This window comes from Lactuca sativa, chromosome 1 (genome assembly GCF_002870075.4).
Source record: "Lactuca sativa cultivar Salinas chromosome 1, Lsat_Salinas_v11, whole genome shotgun sequence".
Taxonomy (NCBI): domain Eukaryota; kingdom Viridiplantae; phylum Streptophyta; class Magnoliopsida; order Asterales; family Asteraceae; genus Lactuca; species Lactuca sativa.
This window is the reverse complement of record NC_056623.2, coordinates 32,933,641-32,957,795: the sequence shown is the minus strand read 5'-3', so window position 1 is coordinate 32,957,795 and position 24,155 is coordinate 32,933,641. Positions and strand designations below refer to the sequence as shown.

At 33.0% G+C, this 24,155-nt stretch overlaps 1 protein-coding gene and 1 non-coding gene across 2 annotated transcripts; both read right to left on the bottom strand.

Moving 5' to 3' along the window:
* Nucleotides 1–1,892: 1,892 nt before the first annotated feature.
* Nucleotides 1,893–1,972, bottom strand: TRNAL-UAG (transfer RNA leucine (anticodon UAG)). Its single transcript has one exon. It is a non-coding gene; the product is annotated as a tRNA-Leu (tRNA).
* Nucleotides 1,973–3,990: 2,018 nt separating this feature from the next.
* Nucleotides 3,991–6,681, bottom strand: LOC111913544 (serine/threonine/tyrosine-protein kinase HT1). The gene is made up of 3 exons (XM_023909261.3): nucleotides 5,774–6,681; nucleotides 4,522–4,977; nucleotides 3,991–4,448 (listed from the first exon to the last, which is right to left on the bottom strand). Exons 1-3 carry the CDS (start codon nucleotides 6,143–6,145, stop codon nucleotides 4,212–4,214), a joined length of 1,065 nt encoding a protein of 354 aa, XP_023765029.1. The 5' UTR covers nucleotides 6,146–6,681; the 3' UTR covers nucleotides 3,991–4,211.
* Nucleotides 6,682–24,155: the final 17,474 nt, after the last annotated feature.

The window sequence follows — 24,155 nt, the reverse complement described above, 5'->3', positions numbered from 1 at the left end:
GACACATTTCAATTACAACAAAACCAAACAATCGTATTTCCATTGCATCAACCACATGTTCCATTACAACAAAGACACATCCATTACAACAAAATGAAACAGAAAATGATTACAACCCCCAAACTAGCATCATAACACCATCTATTGCATAGTTCACATCTTCAACCAAATAAAAAGGAAAATTAAAACCCAAATAAATATGCATAAAAAAATTGAACATTCTAGCATGTTGAAGAGCTTCTTCAAGCCTGTTTTTCCCTTAACAAATCGGGAATGATTTGAATGGATCTAGGACACCTTGGGGAATCGACCCGTCCAATGAATGGACGCTTTTATCCATACTTGGAGCATGCGCAAACCCTTCGACTTGGGTTGTTTTCGGTCCACGATGTCATGATTACAACTCCTCGACCACATAAGCAAACATTCATCTTCGACTGTGTGTGTGACGGGCTGGAGGAGAAAGAGAAAGGTGAAAGAGAGGGTTTGATATGGCTAAACCCTTAAATAAGGGCAATTAAACGAGCAACATAAAAGGACCCTTTTACCCTCACATGCTATGCAAGGCATTAAATAGTAAGTGAATGACGTCGTCTAACGGAAGTATCAAATCTGTAATATCAAAATAACACAAAGTCTGAGTTTGTCCTTTTTATGGAAGTTGGACTTTATGTTTCTATTACACTATACCATAGGGACCATTTTTTGTAATTTTATCTAAAAATATGTCAATGTCTGATTATTAAAATATATATATATATATATATATATATATATATATATATATATATATATATATATATATATATATATTAAATTGTAGAAAAATGTCACATAATGAAAACATGTTATTATAATGTAAACATGTAAAGTTTCAAAAAATTGTTAATGTTAGAACGAAAGAATCATTTCTAAAAAATTACAAAGAAATGAAAAAAATGAAAAAAAAAAGTTCAACAAAATATTGTCTGCGACATTTTTTTTTTTTAATTTCAGAAACTTTTTCTAACAAAAAATACATTTTTTAACAATAAAAATTTGAAAAAGAAAATACAATAAAATTGTTATCGTGGTCATATTAGAAATTTTTGTTAAAGTTTGATAGTTTTAATGGAAAAAATTATTACCATATTATAATAACTTGCTGAACCAACAATATATAATTACGATGTTCGATGTGGAACTTTTTTCTAAATATTGTTCCTTTAATAAAAAAAAAAATCAAATGGTTAAACCGAAAATAAACAAAATACAATGGCTTTTTTTAGTTAACCATTTAAAAGAATAATAAACCACATACTTTAAACAATTTATAGGTTGAATCCATCTCAAGCCTCATAAAATAGAAGCTGTATATTTATACACAATTAAATAAAAAAAACAAAAGTGGTTCATAAACGTTTCTCAAACTCTATTCTAAATGTTTTGTTAAAAAACAATCGCAATCACATACATATACTGTACTTAGATTTTGGCATTTTCTTTTTTGATTGGTAGATTTTAAGTCTTGGGAATACAAAAAATCATTTGTTCAAGAATGTATCCTAATTAACACCAAAATATGCACACTACAAAAATGACTGATATATTTTCACATGAAATATATAATCTTATGGTAATTATATAACATCTTCAAGTGTATTTCTACAAAATTTGAGCTAGTTTCTCCAAAAGAATTAAAAAACAGATATTTTTGTTTCATATAACGATGAAACAAAAAAAGATTATTCCATCGCTTTTTTTATTTTGAGCAAATTTAATATATGGTTGGATAATTGGAGTTCCAAATATTCTCATTACTTCCCGGAAATAAAAGTAATTAATACTTGCAAATCGTATCATATTTATATGATTGTACATCCAAAAATATCAGTTATATTAAAAAGAAAAAATGACAGCTGTGGGATTTGAACCCACGCCCTTTCGGACCAGAGCCTAAATCTGGCGCCTTAGACCACTCGGCCAAACTGTCACATATGTTACTCATATTCTTAGATCCTCTATAACTACAACTACTAAATGTAACGTATAATTTCAAAATTGTCACCATCGAAGGAGCATTATAAGTATTTATGAATTTTGAATCATGTTAAACAATTTTATTGCTTTGATATATTTTAGTCATTTGAGCTTAAGAATTATGTAAGTTTTTTGGTTAGAGAAAACTATAATATGTTTAATGGATTTCTTAATGATTTATTTTTAAAGACGTAGGTGTAAATTTATGTCATTTTACCAAGGTGTTAAGTAAATCAATTAATATGTTTGAAATATGATAAGCATTCGATATAAATATCCAATCAGGAAAGCTAAAAGAAACCATTTTGACTTTAGGAGTTCGATTTTAATACCGGTTGATGAATTAATGTAAATCAGCACTAAACAAGATATTCATTTGGCTCTTGGGCAATAACAAAAAAAAATGAACACAAAAGGTGTTGGTAAATCGAGCCTAGCAGGACAAAAAAAACACATAATTAGAGATCATTTTCTATAAATGATATTACAAAAAATGACCATTTTTATAGAAAACCAAAATAATTATCATTCTAAAAATGGTCATTTTCGAACTCCATTATGATTTTATAACCATATCATGAAAATCCCTATTCTAATCTACTCTAATAAATAAAAATCTTTTTGATACACGTCACACTCTCATTGATTTGGCCACATGTCATTTTGTGGTTATTTTCAATTAAAATTTTTCCATATGGTATTTTGTGTTTTTTTTTTCTTCATTTTATCATATTTCACATAATATTTAAATGTAATAATAAATGCATATCAATTTCATTAATTGATTTTCCTTTTAATTTTAAAATTTCTAAATTAAAACCTTATTAGTTTCCTTTGTTTATTTATCTAAATTATTTGTTTAAATTAAAAAAAAACATGATAATTATAATAATTCAATATTTTTCTTTCAGACTTTTAAATGTTTAGAATTTCATATTTAATTTTTCTTTTAAATGAACCCATGTAATACATGAGTTTTACACATAGTAAAAAAATAAGTTTAATCTCATCTTGACAAGTGTCATATAATTAGGACTCCTCATTAATGTTATATATCACCTATCATGCCACTTGTCAATCTATTAATTATCCATTTCAAATTTCAAATTTTAAATTTCCACTCTAATTACATTAAATCAATAATTGATTCCTCATTTTAAATTTCAAAATTTTAATTTTCTCATTTTAATTATATTAAATTAATAACATTACATTGAAAAATAAAATAAAATTAATATAGATTATAAGGTGATATAACTTCACATATTTATTTAAATCATTGATTATAATTCTCTTTATATAACTAAAAAAATATTTCTTAAATAATAATTTTTTAAAATAATTGATTAATAAATTTGATTTTTTAATATAAAAATTTAATTAATTTTATAACCGTGGTTCTCACAGATTATCATTCTAAAAATGGTCATTTTCGAACTCCATTATGATTTTCTAACCATATCATAACCATATCATGAAAATCATATTATATTATGGTGGATAAAGATAAATGAGACTTGGCATGGTAGTTTATTTGATTCCAACTATGCACTTTTACCCAAATGAATGTCAATTCATTATGAATCCGAATGGTTAGCTTCTTTCGTGTGAACAGTGGTTAGTAATTTATCTAATACTCAGTTTTGGAAAAATAAGTGGAGGGTGACAAACCTTTTTGTGAATTATTTCCTATATTTGAAGGTTGAGACAATTAAAGATTTATTCATTGATCGTGAAATGATTAAAGACGGTGTGGGATAATTTTTCATTACCCGGATTCAATATTCTTCGATTGGTGAGATATTAAAGATGTCGGATCGACTTCAAGGTACAAAATGTTGTCAAGCAATCGGTCACTATTTTTTTTTTTTTGCGTATTTTGGAGATTTCGAAATGACACTCTCTTCATTCTATTAAACATAAGAAGAACATTATTTTTTTAACATCATTTATCCAAAAAATACTTAGTAGTAACGGAAGAAAGAGGGCCTTAGACAAAATAATATTACTACTCTCAAAACACAATATTCAACTTGAATAAAGGAGGGAAGGCATTGTATGTCTCCTTGCACATAATAATAAAAATAATACTAAGAAAGCTTGCACTCACAGTCACATATATATACCGCACAATTTGACCATCTTAACATAAAGACAATTAAATGCTAATACTCATAGGAATATCTTAATTATCATCTTGTTGGAGTAGATTTCTGGCGCCTCGGGTAGCATATCAAGAAAGTCCGATCACCACCAGGTTCATATGTTGCAAGGAAGTCAGGATCTCGCTCAACTGATGCTGCATATCCTTCCAACACTTTGACTATTTCATCAAAACCAGGCCTCTTATCTGGTTTACTAGACCAACAACGCCTGATGAGTCCACAAAATGCCTTTGGACATGAAGCATGCAATGGGGGTCTAGCATTCTGCAGAAAGTTTGAGGGTAAAATAGGCATTGACACATACATAATAAATAAGCTATATGATTAATAAAGATACCTTTTGGCATACTGCAAATGCAGCCTGTTCAGGAGTCATGTTGTCAAATGGCGTCAAGGCAGTTAAAAGCTCCCACATGACAATGGCAAAACTATAAACATCGATTTTCTTTGTGTGTTTCTTTTCTTTAATCATTTCAGGAGCCATCCATCGATAAGTGCCTGTAAATCCCTTTACACTTCCACACTGAGATTCTAAACAGGAAATACCAAAATCTGCTACTTTTACACACATATCTTCACCAAGAAGTAGATTTTCAGATTTAAGATCTCTGTGAATTATACCCTGTGAATGAAGATATTGCATTCCCCTTGCAATGTCAATCGCCAACTTCAAAACTAAGTTGGGATGCAATGAATATGGCTCCTGTTGATGAAGATATGCCCTCAGAGAACCACCACAAAGATACTCGTTGATTATACAGAACACTGGTGGTTTCTTACAGGCTGCAAAAAACTGCATCACAACAGGAAATTAAATGCTGCTTATCAGTTACCAACATAAATGTAATGTTATTATGTTGCTAATTTAGAATACTACAAATTATAAAGGGTTCGTAATTAATTAGAATCAGAATCGAACACTTGTGTTATATATCATCACCCAATGAATTACCTTTGATGTGACGTGTCAACAGACTGAAGGCACACGTTTTGACCTTTGTATTCTCTTATAATGGGGCCCAACTTATGAGAATAACCAGCTGGCACTGTCTAAATTCTATAAGTCTTAATCTTGCAAACTATCAGGATTTAACAAATGGCAAATGCCAACCACTTGAAAATATTACTATCATTTTAATTTGTTTGGTAGAAAAACATGCATTCGTTTTCTTGAAAAGAATAATAATGATTTTGAAAGAATGGTTGGCGATTTCTCTACTAAAATTTCACCCCAAATTCATAGCCACATGACCACATCAACTTTACATTCTACTTAACAAATATTGCTTCCATATATTCTCATTCCTGGTAATTACAATTCAAAATTAATGGTGCGTTTGGTTTTGGTAGCCATAAACCTAATCAGAAAACAAGTGAATCTGTTGACTATTGATCTTGTTTTAGCTGTTTGCAGCAATAAGCTTGCACTAACAATCATAACAGATAATGATTAAAAACCCTTCAAGTTCTTAATCTTAAATATGTTCTTGTGTCCTCAATCCTCATATGATAAAGTCAGAATATATAATCAAAAGAACAAGAAACGCAGAGATTTACATAATTACACTACAATGAGAATATGTACTTACAGTGATGATGTTGGGATGTTTGAGACGAAAAAGCATGTCGACCTCAGAAGTGAATTGTCTTTCTAACATGGAAGCCAAATCGCGATCTTCTTCAGGTTGACTGATAAGCTTAACAGCAACATCATTTTGCTTATAAACTCCTCTGTAAATCCTACTGTGCTTTCCCATGGCGAATTTATTCCCAATAAACAACTGTGACATATCAGCACTCCATTCCAGTTCTTCCTCTTCTTCCCCTTTCGCTTTAATCTCACCTCCAGTCGACACTAGATACTTCGACCATGACACGGCTCTCTTGTATTCCCCAAGGGACAACCTCCTTTCCAACTTCCCATTGTTAGAAATTTGCTTAAACCAGTTAAATCTCTTCATAGCTTAGGTTCATTAAAAACAGATATCAAGCACGTCGAAGTTAAAAGTAACAAATTTTGCAAATTACAACAAATATACTAACAAGCTACATTTCTAATTTTGTGTTCATCCTCATTATTGGCCAACCGAATTGGCTACCACTCAGGTGGCTGAAAAGTGTTAAATGTGAAGAAAAAAAAATCCAACAAAAGCAAAAGACGAAAACAACTGTTGATTTAGATAGCTAAAAAGCTAGGTATGCATCGGTATGCGTACGAGCTTCGAGATATGAAAAATCTCTCTTTTTCAAGTTGTCTGAAGCTGGATCTTCAGTAACGACAGAATCTACGTAAACGATGAAACGAAGACGAATTACAACGGAAAACGTGAATTTATAAACTTCCGGATGGTAAGTAAACAGATTGAGGTCTTGGTAGCGAGTGAAGAGCAGAAAATGAGAGACATAGATAGGGAGCGAGAAGGTGGCGGAGGTGACGGCGGCCACCGGAGAGAAAGAAATCCGGTTGAAGTGTGTCTTTCACTTGGTGGTTTTAACAATCATAACGTGGGAAGATCAACCTCAAAGGAGACAAGAGGGGTATTGCCCATTGATCGTGACGTCTAACTTTTTCTTGAATTTCCTATTTTACCCCTCTTTATTTCTAGATTCCAGATCACCGGTTTCGGTTTTTCGTTATGCAATGACCATATTGCCCCCTTCTAAGTTCAACTACTCTTTCCATCCAGACTACAATTTTTTGACACGTATATTATTTTAGGAAAAAATGACTTTTAGAATTGTAATTAAGTTTATATCATTTAAGTTTAATGAAATATTGTAAATTACGCTGCCTCGCCGGCCCGCCCCTAATGGTTGTCAACCCGGACAGTCGTTCATGGCCTATGTCTTTAAGTGACCCAAAATTTCTAGAATATATGATATAATTATATAAAGAAACAAAATTAACTTATGTGAAAATGTTAGGAGAAATATTTTTCTTTAAATTAGTTGTTTTGTAATGTTTTGACCATATTTATATTTTTTTAATATTAATAGTGAATTTTATAACGGTATGTCTATTTTTTATTTTATTTTTATTATATTTATGACTTTGGGGTCCGTTTTTTCTTTTCGTCCTGGATCAACTATATCTTTGGGCCAGTCCTGATTTTAGGAGAGTAACTAAGTTGTAAATTTGTTTAAAAAACATCATTCAAGTTTAGCCAATACAAAAAAATGGCAGTGAAATAAGGTCTTTGTACACATAAAATCATACAAATACACGTTTTGTTTAAATCACAACTTATGGTAACCGGTTGCTTCAGATAAGTGGTTGACTTGGCATATATATTGTGTAGTTGGCATATTTAATGCTTAGTTGGCACATTAATTGATATACATGACATTACTTAACATATAACCCTCTTAAATGAAACCAATTATAGTTATACCTATCTTGAATTACTACTTTCTTTTCTGCTTCTTCTTTTGTGGTCTCATCCTCTAATCTATGATCTCTAACTCAGGTACCAACATTTCCATATCAAATGGGACATTGATGATATAAAGCCTTGTAAATATGACTACCTTTCTCAAAATTAAAAGTCATCCATGAAGGCTAATCCTTTGTAGAAATTTTAAGGTTTGTTATAACTTTTTAGTGATTGTATCTGAAAGCTTTATCATCTCCTTTTAAAAATTTATTTGTTATGTGAAATGTTTTTTTTAATATGAAGGATCCCAAGAAGAAGGAAAAAATGATTTTTGGAAATGGGTTAATGAAGAGTCAGTTGGTTCTAAAACTCAGTCTAGTTCCTTTTGATTTGGAAATGTTGGTGCTTGAGATGGAGATAATAGATTTAGAGGAAGAGGCCATTCAAGAAGATGTAAAAGTTGTTCATTAAATATACCAACTAAACAATATATATGCTAAGTAGTTACTCACCTAAAAGTTACCATAAGGTGTGATTTGAACAAAACGTGTATTTAGATGGTATTATGTGTACTGTGCTCTTACTTCATTGATATTTTTTGTATTGACTAAACTTGAATGTTGTTTTTTGAACAAATTTGAAAACTTAGTTACCATCCTACGTCATTTTCCTTATCAGTCCAAGCCATGCAATTCATAATTTTTTGTAATTTTTAAACCGATAATATTAACCCAATATATCGATTACCATAAGGTGTAATTTAAACAAAACATGTATTTGGATGGTATTTTGTGTACTAAGACCTTAATTCAGATATATTTTTTGTACATGTTAAACTTGAATGATATTTTTTGAATAATTTTGAAACTTAATTACCCTCCTCAATCATTTTCCTGTTATTTAATTATCAAGTGAAGATCAAATTTACACCTTTTTGGACCTTCCTTAAAAAAATCTTCAAATATACTAATGACAAAAATATACATTGATTTATTAAACACGTAATCTAAAAATTGAAAACCAATACAAGTATGACAAACAATATGGATAAAATGATTGAACTTTTATTTTCAACTTTTTATCTAAATAAAGTTAGAAGACTTATGAATGTCATATAAAGAACTTGTGATGAGCCACTAACTAGGTCCCCAAAATCAACTTTTCAAGATTTCAAGTCCTTTTATTTTGTTTTAATTTAGTTTATTTTTTTATTTAGATAAAATTTTATGAACGATCTCCATCAATTGTGTTGTAATATACTCTAAATTTCAATTATTTAATAATTTATTTTAAACTTTAACACTAAATGTATTTTTTAAGTTTATAAGCAATTATTCACGGTTTGGGTTATAAGTGACATGAATTTTATAGATTAATGAAATTTTATCAAATGTACCTAAAAAACAATTTCATAAAAAAGTTCAAAAATGCTTCAAATTCATAAATTGAGATTGAGTTTTGAGAATCTTGTAACATTTTTTGTCTCTGACCTAAAATATAATACTAACATATCTTTATATTAATATTATAATAAATCAGATATATGTTAATGTATCAAGAATAACAAATTGCTTGGAGCATAGACAAAAACATCAAAGGATTTATTACGTTTAAATAAGGACCAAAATTACCAAAAAAGAAAATTACTTAACCAAAATTGCAAAAATGTACTATAATATTTTGGGACATAAATGTAATTTACTTTCATACTCATATTTGGGAATAGAAACAAAAGGAAAAGGGTAGAAAAGGAATAAGAACGAATGAGGGTACAAAGGTAAAAGGGCAAGGAAAGGCGCGTGGGGCAGGGGGTGGGTGTCGGACAGTGCCGTATCCTCATTCCGTATACGGCCTTTCTCTCTCCTGCTTTATTGGGGTTGTAGCCAAATCTTGTACTTCTGTCAATTTGGATTCCAGGTCTTTTTTTTCTTTCTTTCTCTATTTTTATTTTCAACAAATCAGCAACACCAAATATATGGTATATTTGATTTAACTAATTTAAATGTCTTCATCAAATGTTACCGGGTTAAATTACTTTAAAATCTTGCTAGTATTTTTCCTTTTTATGTTTTCTAAATTTAGGTGTTATATATATATATATATATATATATATATATATATATATATATATATATATATATATATATATATATATATATATATATATATATATATATATATATATAAATAAAAAGGGATAAGAACACCAAAAAGATTGAGAAATGAGAACACTTCTGGATCAATCATATTATAAAAATATATTAGTAATTGTGTATTTATTTTAAATTAAAACAAATTAAATACAAATCTTAATTTCCTAAAATTTAGCAATATTGATTATTTACCTAAAATAAAATGTTAACTGATTTTTTATTTCTTTTATTAATAGGTGATAAAGATAATTCATATTAATTTTTCTGTCAAATAAATTTTTTTCTAATTTATTATTCATCAAAATGTTTTCAATCATATATGAATAAAACATTTGTAAATATAAAAATATATGTTTTTACTCTTAAATAAACTACTAATCATATATGGTAACAGATAAAAAAATCAATACATTAAAACTTATATTCATAAAATAAATTTTTCAAAGATTGAGTTTATACATTTATATTCATAAAATAATATGCCAATACTAGTTTCATACATTTATACATAAGTATATTCAACAGTGATTAACCCACTTCAAAGGAAAAAAAAATTGCAAAATTCATCCCTATATCAATCATTTTCTTGAATCGGTCGCAACCCCTTTCTTTTATCTGAATCAAATGATTTGCGAACTTGTGTAACGAGCAGGAGAAGGAGTAGACACGATACCTAAAAAATTCTACCATTCCTTTTTCTTCGATCAATATCTACAAAAATGACAATAACATGTAAAGACAATAAAAAGATCAACAAAATATTAAAATGAATGAAACGACAACTAGTCCTACAATGACAATCATAAATAAATAAAACACATTTTCACTTCCTCCTAGAGAGGCGTTGGTGTCGGTGTTTCATTTGGTAAATCTCCCACTATATGCATATTTATTCATTCTATCTGCAAAAATGTTAAAGAAACAATTATGTGTAATCATCTAAAGTAAATGCTTAACTTATTAATCAAACATAATTTTGATCCTAAGTGAATAAAACACAGTTGTAATCATTAACAATAAATCAAATTATATCAAAGAGAATGAATCTTTTTTTCAAGTTTCTCAAATATTTTCATAGTAAATACTTATATATAGGAGTGAATTGAGAATCATTTTTTTATGTCACTAACTTCGATTGCTTGAAACCTTTATTAACAGTTTAGTATTTTTCTAAGTTTTTTTTATTTCCTATCCTATAATATAATATTTTCTGGAAATTTATTTAATATTATTTATTCATATATGAATAGAGTTTTATTCATATATGAATAATATATTACTTCAAAAAATAAAATCAAAAAATATTAAGGAACATCAAGGGGTCCTTAGAAAACTTAGTTTTATGGAAATACTTGTTGAGTTGTTGGTCCTACGTATACACATCAAAATCACTTGCTCCAACCTGACAACATTTTTTTCTCTTCGCTTCAAGATTTGAAAAAATATAAAAAAGAACTTTGACAAGGAATATGACATACAATTAACAAAGGAGCACAATTGTAAAGGCATACATGATAATAAAAACTAGTTAAATGATGAAAATAGTAGTCGCTATTCATCAGAAGAAACCACATAATGGCATGTAATCAAACCTTGGCTCCAAAGTTGTCCTTTTGATCTGAACCCTAGAGTCTGAACATCTTCTTTCTCTAAACCTTAGTTATGAAACAACCATATGATAAAAACACTAAAGAAGAGATGGGATAGGTGAAGTGATGCAACAGACGTTATTGCAGAGGTTTCAAGAGTTAGGTTTTCCTTAGTGGCTAGAAGCAATAAGGGTGTTAAAGGGATAGAGGAGGCAAGGTGGTTTTAGCGGTAGCTGGAGAGGTATTGTGGCCAGGGTTGAAAAGATATGAAAATCATATATTTGAAGATGTCGATGGTCGTATTATGAAGCATACTTAGAAAGTAAAGTGTATGTGACTATTGTAAGCTTCAACTCAAACTGTCGTGGAGAGGATGAGGGGCTATGGAGGCTGATGAAATATATTAAATTGACGAGGCCAAGAGGTTGTAATGGCGAAGCGATGTTGCTAATGCTGGTTGGGATGGTTGCGAGATACGATGGTGAGGCAGAGAAGATGGCAACGGTATTTTAGAGGAGATGGCGGCTGGTATGAAGGTTATACTAGGGCTACGAAAATCGTTTGAGAGGGGATATGGAGACGGCAATCTTTAATTGAAACAAGAGTGGGAATGAGAAATTATAGGATTGACCTGAAGTTCCAATTACTGTTATACCCTTATGCCATTTTAAAAGTTACATTTTACTACCAATAGTTTTAGAATTAACATAAATTATGTAGCGCCCATGTTTCTGGGCTTGCCATTTTTAGCAATGTAATAGTCTAGGTTAACCTTTGTAACCCATTTGAAATAATAAGAATGTATTATTCGCGAATTATGTGTTTTATGCTTATCTGCTTAATTATGGGATTTGATTTAATCAAAAATAAAAATAAGCGTAAAAATGAAATGTCATATAAACCCGATATCGATGCACAGAGATGTAGTGGTTGAGACGAGGTTTCTGAAAATATAAAGAATGTTGAAATTCGAGTTATAACGAAGAAGTTATGACATGTCGAAGTATCGCGACAAAACCGGTGTGGCACAACGTGACGTAAATAATGAATTTACAAAGGAGTGATATTTAGCCTTAGTTATCAACACAAAAGACATAGATAATATTGAACCGAGAGCGTGCATAAAAAGAACGCCTTAATCTGACTTCGTATGAGGAAGTTATAATTTTTCGAAGTTTCAGCTTAGCAGTAGACAGCCCAAAAGTTCAAATTGAGATCGAGCGAGTTTTAGCCGAAGCTTTCTAAACAAGAATCGAAGATCTCGTCGATAGTAGTGCAACGACAGAAAGAGGGACGAAAACGGACGTTAGACGAAGAAGTTATGAATTTCTAACGAAGTTTTTCTGTCCCGGCTTACTAAAAATAAATAATAAAAATAAACTCAAAATTAGCCGACGGAGTCTAAATGAAAGTTATAGAGTATGCTCTAAAATACACGTGGATATAAATAACGTCAAAAACGGAGCTCGTATGCGAAAGTTACGCAATTTAGAAATTTGACGAGTCAAATTACGTCGAGCGTAATTTGAGTACGCCCAGCGTACTCGGATGAGTGCAAGTTGCTTGACCAATACTTGAGTGCCACTAAGTGACGCATGCAGTGATGTTGAGTACGCCCAGCGTAAAGCTTGGTACGCCCAGCGTAATCCCAGACCCAGCACCCTATAAATAGAAACCGAGATCAGCCAGTTTCCTTGCCATTTTTCTTCCTTTCTCTCTAGTTTTCGCCTTAGTTTGCGTGCCAATTATATCCCGAAGCCCCGGTATCATTCCTGAGTCCCAAAGCAAGTTCCGAAGTCCCGAAGATCCCAAGAAGTGAGATTTCCGAGCCGAAGCTCTGCCCGCGAGGAGCCCGGTTTTTGTGAAGATCTTCCAGATCTACCGAAGAATACTACTTCTACAAGTCGTAGTGTTGTCCGATCATCCTCTGATCATGTGAGTGTGTAGTCACTTTCTTCTAACGCATAATTATGAAGTATTTTATACGAAATATGTGTTATGTGTATATTTTGTTGTTATATGTGTGAATGTATATTCACTTTCTTCTATCTCATAGATATGATTTATTCTCTATGAAATACGTGTTATGTGTATGTGTCTCAACTGTTGTTTGGAATATGTATTGAATGAGAATGCTATACACGTTTTAAACTATGCATAAAAAATATATATTTTTATCTACTAATATGTTGGGTAGAACATGGGTAGATAGTTGATGTGTGATAAACAGATGAGAGGCCTCGATGTTGTTGTTGTTGATCTAGTTATCCAGCGGAGTATGGATAACGACCACAGACTCTTTCTAGACAGTCATGTGGAACGCTAGCAGACTCATAACCTGTAGGTGTTGTGAACGATGTGTTCACCGGTGTACTCTATCCCCCTCATGGTTGCCTTTAGGACATCTACTGTTGAGGAAACCCCTTAGCAGTAATGTTCGTCCCGCTGAAAATCCTAGATTAGGTCCCTTGAAGATAGATGTTGTTTTAGGGACGTAAAGTGAGGATAACGGGAATGGGTAATCGGGTTATTGTTGGTTGATGAAACTAAATATAATTATTTATTGCGGGTTGAAAACCTTATATGCTCACTAGGCCCCAAAGCCTGACCCACTCAGTTTATTTGTATTACAGGAAGTGGCGCAAGGGCATAAGATGGATGAATCATCAAGTTGTTTTGTTTACAAGTCTGTATATGTATATATTTGTTGAATGACTTGTAATGTTATCGTTTATGCTTTATGGTCTGTATCGGAACATGACATCCCGATTTTTGATTATGAAATGAAATTATATTTCTTTATGAAATATTTTGATAAAAATCTATTTTTATCATGTTTTGTTTTTGGGAACAAATTCCACAACTCTTTTAAATCAAAAGAATTTACTCTGAAAATGTTTAAAAACCATAAATGAAACCGGTCTTTTCTGGCCGAGATTTTGGGGATGTCACAAATTACCCGTTTGATAATAGCCTTAGATTTGAATATTTAGATGAGTCAGATGTGTTCTCGCGTTCTCAACCTTTTTGGTGTATCGAGATCATTTTTTTATCGAGATCATTTTTTATAGCAAGAACATTTGAAAACAAATTTGGACCACATGATTTTTTATTTAAAATCATAAAATAATATTCATATAAATAAAAAAAATAATTAGAAACAATTAAAAAACTCACTAACCAACACTACTCACCACCCATCCAAGACCACCTACCACCATCTCCACTACCCATCACCACCACCCGCCACCACCACCACCCATCACCCACCATTCATCACCACCACTCATCACCACAACCCGCTACCACAGCCCCTACCCATCACCTACCAAAACTACCACATGTCATCACCATCACCACCTACTACCACCCACCCAAAACTACAACCCACCATCACCATCCACCTCAACCACCCATCACCACCACCCCACCCACCTTCATTACCCATCACCACCACTTGCCACCACCACCAACACCCACCACCACTACCCATCATCACCATCCACCACCACCACCACCACCACCTTCACCCACCACTCACCAAAACTGCCACCACCTACCACCACCCAACCATCACCACTTGCCTCCACCACCCATCACTACCCGCCTCCACCACCCATCACCACTACATGTCACAACCACTCACACACCACCTGTCACCTCCACCAACCATCACTACTCGTCACCACCATCTCCACTACCAACCACCACTCACTACCTCTACCTAACCATATCATCACTACTCGCCACCTACCACCACCACCAGTCATTACCCATTTATCAATATGACCACCGTCTTATCCACCACCCATCATAACCCCCCCCCCCACACACACACACATACATACACCCCACCCCACTACCCCCCCCCCCCACACACACACACACATACACACCACCCTACTACCCCCCCCCCCCCCACACACACACATACACACCACCCTTCACCACCACCACTAACCAACTACCATCATGACCTCACCACCACCTATCACTACTACCCACCACCTTCCCCCACCTCCACCACCATCACAACCAACCATACACCACCACTCATCCCTATCACATGATCACCACACACTACCTACAAACACCAACAACATATGTGATTAAATGCATATAATGACATAAATCATGTGTAATTATATGTATAATATTCACATAAATAGCATGTGATTAAATACATATAATCACATATGATTATATGTATCTAATCACATATGATTTATATAAATTATAGCCAAATTCATGCTTTCCTTTCAATAATTTTTTTCATGCATTTAATCATTTGTAATTATATGTATTTAATAATGTATGATTAATGCGAACAAATATTTGTTTTGCGTTTTTTTTATTCAGTGGTTGTTCTCTTATATATAATCACATACAGTTATATATATCTAATGACATACGATTTATACATACCAAATTCTTTTTTGTTCATATAAATCATATGTGATTAGATACATATAATCACATGCGATTTTATGTATTTAATCACATATGATTAAAGTTGACAAAGAACAATTATTGAATCGAGAACGTGATAATGAATCTTGTCCATATATCATATGTGATTGAATAGTTGTTCATGTGTATTTAAATACACATAATCACATAAATCATATATGATTATATGTATTTAATCAAATATATCATATTTGATTAAATACATATAATCACATGTTATTATATGTATCTAACCACACATTATCTATATAGACAAGATTTGTTTTTGAATTTTCGATTCAATAATTTTCTCTTGTATTTAATCACATGTGATTATATATATATATATATATATATATATATATATATATATATATATATATATATATATATATATATAATCACATATGATTAATATGGCAAAAGAAGAACTTTTGAATCAAGCACGTCAAAAACAAATCTTGCGTACATAAATCATATGTCGTGTGATACATATAATCATGTGTGATTAAATACACGAGAGAAAATATTGAATGGAAAACGGACAACGAATACTGTCCATACAATTCATATGTAATTAAATACATATAATCTAATCACATTTGATTAAATAATGAGAATAAATATTGAATCGAGAAAGAAAAAACCAATATTGTCCTCATAAATAGTATGCAATTAGATACATATAACCACATGTGATTATATGTATTTAATCACATACGATTTATATGAACGATATGCATTACCGTTTTCGACTCAGTAGTTGGGCTCATGTATTTAATCATATGTGATTATATGTATTTAATCACATATGATTTATGTAGAAAATATTTGTTTCCGCGTCTTGATTCTATAGTTGTTCTCATGTATCTAATCACATGTGATTAAATGTATGTAATCACATATGATTTATATGGAAAAAAAATTCATTTTCGAGTTTTCGATTCAATAATTTTTCTCATTTATCTAATCACATGTAATTATATGTATCTAATCACATATGATTTATATAGACAAAAATGAATTGATCTTGTCCATATAAATCACATGTGATTAGATACACATAATAAGATATGATTAAATATAAGAGCATAACTATTGAATTGTGAACATAAAAATGAATATCGTCCACATAAATCATATATAATTAGATACGTATAATCACATGTAATTATATGTATTTAATTGATGGGTTTTAGCCATAAGCAACTTTCCTACGTGCGCATGCAAAACCCTAATGCTTGGATCTAGGATTTCTAATTAAACATGCTTTGATTCCAAGACTTCTAATGACTATTTAGGTATAAGAACAATGTTAAAATAGATCTAGAATCATACCTTTGAATCTCTTGTTTGATCTTGTTGTCTTGGAGCTCTAGAGTCATAATTGTCACTCCTCTAATGGCTTACACACACCAAATATCAAGGAGGATGATTTGAGAGAGAGAAGAGGGGAGGAAATCGGCCAGGGTTTCTATACTTTAGATCAAGTGCCGATTTCCCTTTCCCATAGGATCTATTTATACTTGTAGACTCCTTAAGGGTTACAGCTTAAACCCTAATTGGATAATCTTCTCTTAAAGCAATCCAAATCCATTCCTTAGATAACCTTGGACGATTTGAAGCTATCCATGGCTTCTAGAATGCGTCCACTATCTATTCAATATGGATTTACAGTCTAAAGTTTAACTATCAAACAATTGACAGTTTATACCCTCTTATTTAATTAATCTCTTTAAGTCACCAAATTAATTCCAATTAATTCTATGACTTATATTAATCAAATAACAATATATTATTCTTTATATTATTCTCATAATATACTAATAATATTTACTCTCTCTTAATAAATCATCCTATCAAGTTGCTATGGTGAAGGCAACCCAAAAGGACCATGCACAACTGGGTCAAATACTTGCCTAATATAGTTGCAACCTTAGACACTATTCCAATAGTCTCCAACTTGGATAAGTCTAGTAACTATATGCACAAGTACAATTTGGTTTGCAATCGTAGCTCTCAAAGACGCTGTCAAACTCTGATCTAATCAATCTTGTCCTTTAGATAAGGGATCGTATAGTCCTCTGTTAGATATCATGCTGACAATCCTATGGAATGGTTAGTCAAGCATTTAGGTTTCTCGATCTCTGATTTATTCGACATAGAACTTAATCGAACACATCAATTCAGTTCTGACCGGGCCCAGCACATAAGTCAAATCAAATCATCGAGCGGCCAAGATATCGCTTTTACCTTCTTAGATAAAAGTTACAGATAAACTTCGACTTATATGCATTTACTTATTCATTAACCAACTATATACAACAATGCGTTTTATAACACCGAGTTACTGATGCGTTTTCGCATTATCAATGTACAATCAATTAACAAATAACAAACCATATATCTAGGTTTTAAGACTATATGATATTATCGTCTTGCGATCACCTCTTATATATCATATTCCATACGGTGATTCCAGCAAGCGCGGGTTTATTCCAATGCTCAAAACTAGTTCATAAGCACTCATGAACGTTGCAGCAACCTTTTGCTATGTCTAATACCATTTAAACAATCTACACACCAATTCACGACAATCTTCATTCATATCTACTTCCAACACATGAACGATTGTGGACAATTTGAATAATTCGATTATTCCTAATAAACTCAATTATTTTGGAAGTCAAAACATGCAAAATGAAACAATAGTTAAACAATTAACATAAGACAGTAACATTACTTATAAATAAAACTCCTTTATTTAATCGTCAAATGTTAATTACATTTATCTATTACACGTTTCTAATACTATATAATCTACGCTAATATCATCCTTCAGCCCAATACTCCTAGCATGCTGCAAGTGCTTAACCCTACTCAGTCCCTTCGTAAGCGGATCTGCTGGGTTATCTTCCGATGATATCTTATTCACTATGTGTTGTCCTTCTTCTACATGATATCTAATGAAGTGATATTTTCTGTAGATATGTCGTGATCTACCATGATCCCTCGGTTACTTGGTCAAGGCAACCGCTCCTTCGTTGTCACGGAAAATCTCCATGGGCTCCTTTATGGCAGGTACAACTGCAAGATCACCGATGAAGTTCTTTAGCCATATTGCCTCCTTCGACGCTTCGCTCGCTGCAATGTACTCTGATTCGCACGTTGAATCAGCTACGGTTTCCTGCTTGGAACGTTTCCATGTCACTGCTCCTCCATTTAGGGTAAAGACCCATCCCGACTATGAACGGTAGTTGTCCCTGTCGGTCTGAAAGCTGGCATCACTATACCCTCGCACCTTCAAGTCATCACTCCCTCCGAGGACTAAGAACCATTCCTTCGTCCTCCGGAGGTACTTAAGGATATTCTTCACCGCAATCCAATGGACTCTGTCAGGGTTCCCTTGATATCTACTAACCATGCTCAAAGCGAAGGCTACATCAGGGCGAGTACAAGTCATAGCGTACATGATTGAGCCAACTGCGAAAGCGTATGGTATTCGGCTCATTTCTGCTATTTCAGCTTCGGTACTCGGACTTTGAGTCTTACTCAATTTGGCATTACTTTGTATCGGTAATTCTCCCTTCTTCGAGTTTTCCATACTAAAACGTTTTAGTACCTTCTCTAAGTAAGTGTTCTTACTAAGTCCAATTAGTCTCTTACTTCTTTCTCTTACTATCCTTATTCCCAAAATGTAAGAAGCCTCTCCGAGGTCCTTCATAGCGAAGCACTCCCCAAGCCAGGACTTAACCTCCTGCAGAGTCGGGATGTCGTTTCCTATGAGTAATATGTCATCGACATATAGAACGAGGAAGCTTACTATACTCCCACTGGCTTTGACATATACACATGATTCATCTTCGCTTCGTACAAATCCAAACTCTTTGACTTTCTCATCGAAGCAAAGATTCCATCTGCGAGATGCTTACTTAAGTCCATAAATGGACTTCTCAAGCAAGGAGTGACACTTGTGACTCTAAGCCTTCCAAAGTCAATTAAAGGAGGAATTAGGATTGTTATTGCTACATAACAATCAAGGTAATATCATAAACCTAATTATATGTTAATATCGATTTCCATATGCTAGAATTAGGGTTTATAGTCTTGGATTCAAAGCATGTACAATAGAGGAACCTAGATCCAAGCATTAGGGTTTGTATGAGCACATAGGATGTCTTATAACCAAAACCCATCAGAAAGTCACGTAGAAGCAGTTCCCATCCTTGGTGGTTGATCTAAATGGTCCACATACATCAGTATGTATTAGGTCCAATAGGCCCTCACCCCTTTCACACGTATTCGTGAAGGGTGATTTAGTCATCTTTCCAAGTAAACAAGACTCGCACGTGTCATCTTCCCTAAGGTCGAATTACTCCAACACTCCATCCTTTTGGAGTTGGGCTATGCGTTTCTTGTTGACATGTCCAAGACGACAATGCCACAAGGATGCTTTATCCATACTAGTGGAAGAATCTATGTTCAAAACATCATTTCCTAAGTTATCAACAATCATAACAGTTTCATAAATTCCATTACATGGTATAGCTTCAAAGTAAAAGACACCATTTAGATAAGCCAAAATAGAACCATTCTTATTATTAAAAGAAAATCTAAAACCTTGTCTATATAAACCATGAAATGAAATGATGTTTCTAGCCATTTCTGGTGAATAGAAACAATTGTTCAAATCTAAACATAAATTATTCCTAAGCACTAAAGAATACACTCCAATCTTGGTCATAGGCGACGATCTTCTGTTCCCCATGATTATATTGATTCTTCCCTGCTCCATATCCCTACTTCTTTTTAGTCCCTGCACATTAGAACAAATGTGGTAACCACAACCGGTATCAAGAACCCAAGAAATAGCATGATTAGAATCGTTAGATTTAATTGTGTATATACCTGCGAAAGATGGCTTGATCTTTCCTTCCTTGATGGCTTGCAGGTATTCTCGGAAGCTTCTCTTCCAATGTCCTATCTTGTGGCAGTGCTGGCACTCTGCCTCCTTAGGGTTAGGGCAGGGCTTAGCAGGATCAACTTTGGTCCCACTAGAAGAGGCATCATCTCGGGCTTTAACCTTGCGATAGTTCTTAGACGAAGCCTTCCTCTTCTTTCCCTTTCCTTGACCAATAGCCAAGACAGGAGCAGCTGGTGGGTTGGGAGTTGGTGCAACAGACTTGTCTTTGAAGTTGCTCTCAGTGACCCTCAAGAGACCTTGGAGTTTGCTTAGGGTGACCTCCTCTTTGTTCATGTGGTAGGTCATCCTAAATTGATTGTACATCGGAGGCAAAGAGTGAAGCACCATGTCGATCGCCAAGTCTTCCCCAAAGTCAACATTTAACTTGCGAAGGCGGTCGACATACCTTTGCATCTTTTGCAGGTGCACGGTAAGAGACTCTCCATGACCCATCTTAGTGGAAATCATGTTAGTGAAAATCTCATAACGCTCTTGTCTTGCGTTTTGGTGGTATCTCTCCAATAAGTCCTGATGCATCTCGTTCGGGTACATGTCCTCGTAGGACTTTTGGAATTCGGAGTTCATGGTGGCTATCATGATGCAATGTACCTTCGTTGCATCTCGCTCATGAGTTTCAAAAGCGGTAATTTCAGCCGGAGTAGCAATTTCAAGGTTGATTTTCTCGAGCTTATCATCGAGGACATACTCCTTATCCTCATAGTGAGCAATGGTGCGAATGTATCTTATCCATTCGCTAAAGTTCGTTCCATCGAAGGTGACCTTTTGGCAAAGGCTCATCAACGTGAAAGAACTAGCAGCAGTGTTGTTTGCGTTCGACATCTACAAATAGAAAGGAGAAAGATAGATTAGAATATGAATCCCTAATTATCACCCAATAAGAAAAATTAGGGCTTGGATCTAACAACAACATTTACATATTAGAAAAGGGATGCCGTAATCTAACATGCAAATAAATTGAAGGTAAGTGAATGACGATTCACTAATTCTCCACCATGAAACCTAACTATTAGTCCTAAATGTATTGAGAATTCCTAGGTTCGGATGAGATTCATTGAAAACTATTCAATGACATGTTTAAATCTCGATATGCCCCTCTTGTTTGTGACTGGGATACTGAGGATCACATAGCGGGTGTGAATTACCATGCAAATTCACATGGTGCCTTCATTGTAACGATCACCTATTCGATGTGCCGGTAAACCACACACACTCCATCAAACTATGATAAACAATGAATCACCCTTTGCCACCTTTGCTTAGAACCAATTAGTGTGCCGGTAAACCACACACACTCCACTAATTTCTTAGCAGGGGTGCAAAGTGTAATTTCATGGGATTGCATCAATTCACTTTTCCTAAAGTAACTAAGATTGGGAAATTTTAAAATATGTGTAGTTACTTTGTATTTCCTATTATACTTTTAATGAGAGGATGAGGTTGCCCTATCCTACCCGTTCGGCTAACGACCCTCCACCGATCAAGCAAGCGGTGGGTGTGAGTGTACACCCATTAAGCGCCATTTTATAGGCCGCAACCTTATACCCACCTTATAGATCGGCTTCGTGAATGAGGTCTACTAACGGTAAGACTAGAATTTTAGTTATACATATATACATATTATTCTTGTAATATTATATTAGTATATAGTTGTATTTTAAACTTTTTAAAATCTAGGGTTTGAAATTTAAATTGTTTAAATTAAAACTTTTAATCACAAAATATAAATTTCAAAACTTGAGGACAAGTTTTAAACATTTAAAACATGGAGGATCAAATAACAAATAATTTTAATTAACAATTAATTTCCTAATTATCTATATTTGATTTATTCAAAATTTCTTGCAAGATAATTACCAAATTAATCAAAATAATTAATTAATTATCATATAAGGAAATTAAATATTTTATTAGTTGATAAATATCTTTAATTAGATCAAGATAATAGTCATATATATCAAAAAATCGGATTAGGGTTGATCTAATATGATTAAGGTAAGTTTCCATAAGATAATCATGAAGAAATCCCGAATCTGGCCATTCCTGACGCTTGGACTCGCCGAGTGCACCAAGTGACTCGCCGAGTCCACTATGGAACTCGCCGAGTCCATGACTCAGAAACATAAAAATCGAATTTTGCAGTTTAGTTTCAGACAATTAAGCAACAATTTAATGAAAACCAAGCTAGTCTCTGATACCACTGATGGGTTTTAGCCATAAGAACTTTCCTATGTGCGCATGCAAAACCCTAATGCTTGGATCTAGGCTTTCTAATTAAACATGCTTTGAATCCAAGACTTCTAATGACTATTTAGGTATAAGAACAATGTTAAAACAGATCTAGAATCATACCTTTGAATCTCTTGTTTGATCTTGTTGTCTTAGAGCTCTAGAGTCACAATTGTCACTCCTCTAATGGCTTACAAACACCAAATAGCAAGGAGGATGATTTGAGAGAGAGGAGAGGGGAGGAAATCGGCCAGGGTTTCTATACTTTAGATCAAGTGCCGATTTCCCTTTCCCATAGGATCTATTTATACTTGTAGACTCCTTAAGGGTTACAACTTAAACCCTAATTGGATAATCTTCTCTTAAAGCAATCCAAATCCATTCCTTAGATAACCTTGGACGATTTGAAGCTATCCATAGCTTCTAGAATCCGTCCACTATCTATTCAATATGGATTTACAGTCTAAAGTTTAACTATCCAACAATTGACAGTTTATACCCTCTTATTTAATTAATCTCTTTAAGTCACCAAATTAATTTCAATTAATTCTATGACTTATATTAATCAAATAACAATATATTATTCTTTATATTATTCTCATAATATACTAATAATATTTACTCTCTCTTAATAAATCATCCTATCAAGTTGCTATGGTGAAGGCAACCCAAAAGGACCATGCACAACCGGGTCAAATACTTGCCTAATATAGTTGCAGCCTTAGACACTATTCCAACATTAATAACATATGATTAATATGGAAAAAGAACAAATATTGAATCGAGAAAGCAAAAATGAATTTTATCCAAACAAATCATATGAGATTAGATACATATAATCACATGTGACTATACGTATTTAATAACATATGATTTATATGGATAATATGCATTTTTGCGTTTTTAAATCAATAGTTGGTCCTGTGTATTTAATCACTTGTGATTATATCTATCTTATCACATAAGATTTATGTAGAAAATATTTGTTGAAGTGTAACATCCGGACTTCCAGGTATATTGTTTATTTTATTTAATTATTTTTCAGGACTATTGAGCTACTCGACAAGTTGGTGCTTCAACTCGTCGAGTAGAGTCGCGATGTGCCACGTGGGACTAATGACCTACTCAACGAGTCCAAGAGCTGACTCGTCGAGTAGACGTTGTGACGGGAAACCCTAAATCCCTGGTCTGGGGCC

What these genes read in the sequence shown, in the direction of transcription:
- LOC111913544 (XM_023909261.3), bottom strand. Translation starts at nt 6,145, where the DNA reads ATGAAGAGATTTAACTGGTTTAAGCAAATTTCTAACAATGGGAAGTTG. An exon ending in AACATCCCAACATCATCACT is followed by an intron (nt 4,978 to 5,773) that starts GTAAGTACATAT and finishes GTTGTGATGCAG; the next exon opens with TTTTTTGCAGCCTGTAAGAA. An exon ending in CATTTGCAGTATGCCAAAAG is followed by an intron (nt 4,449 to 4,521) that starts GTATCTTTATTA and finishes AACTTTCTGCAG; the next exon opens with AATGCTAGACCCCCATTGCA.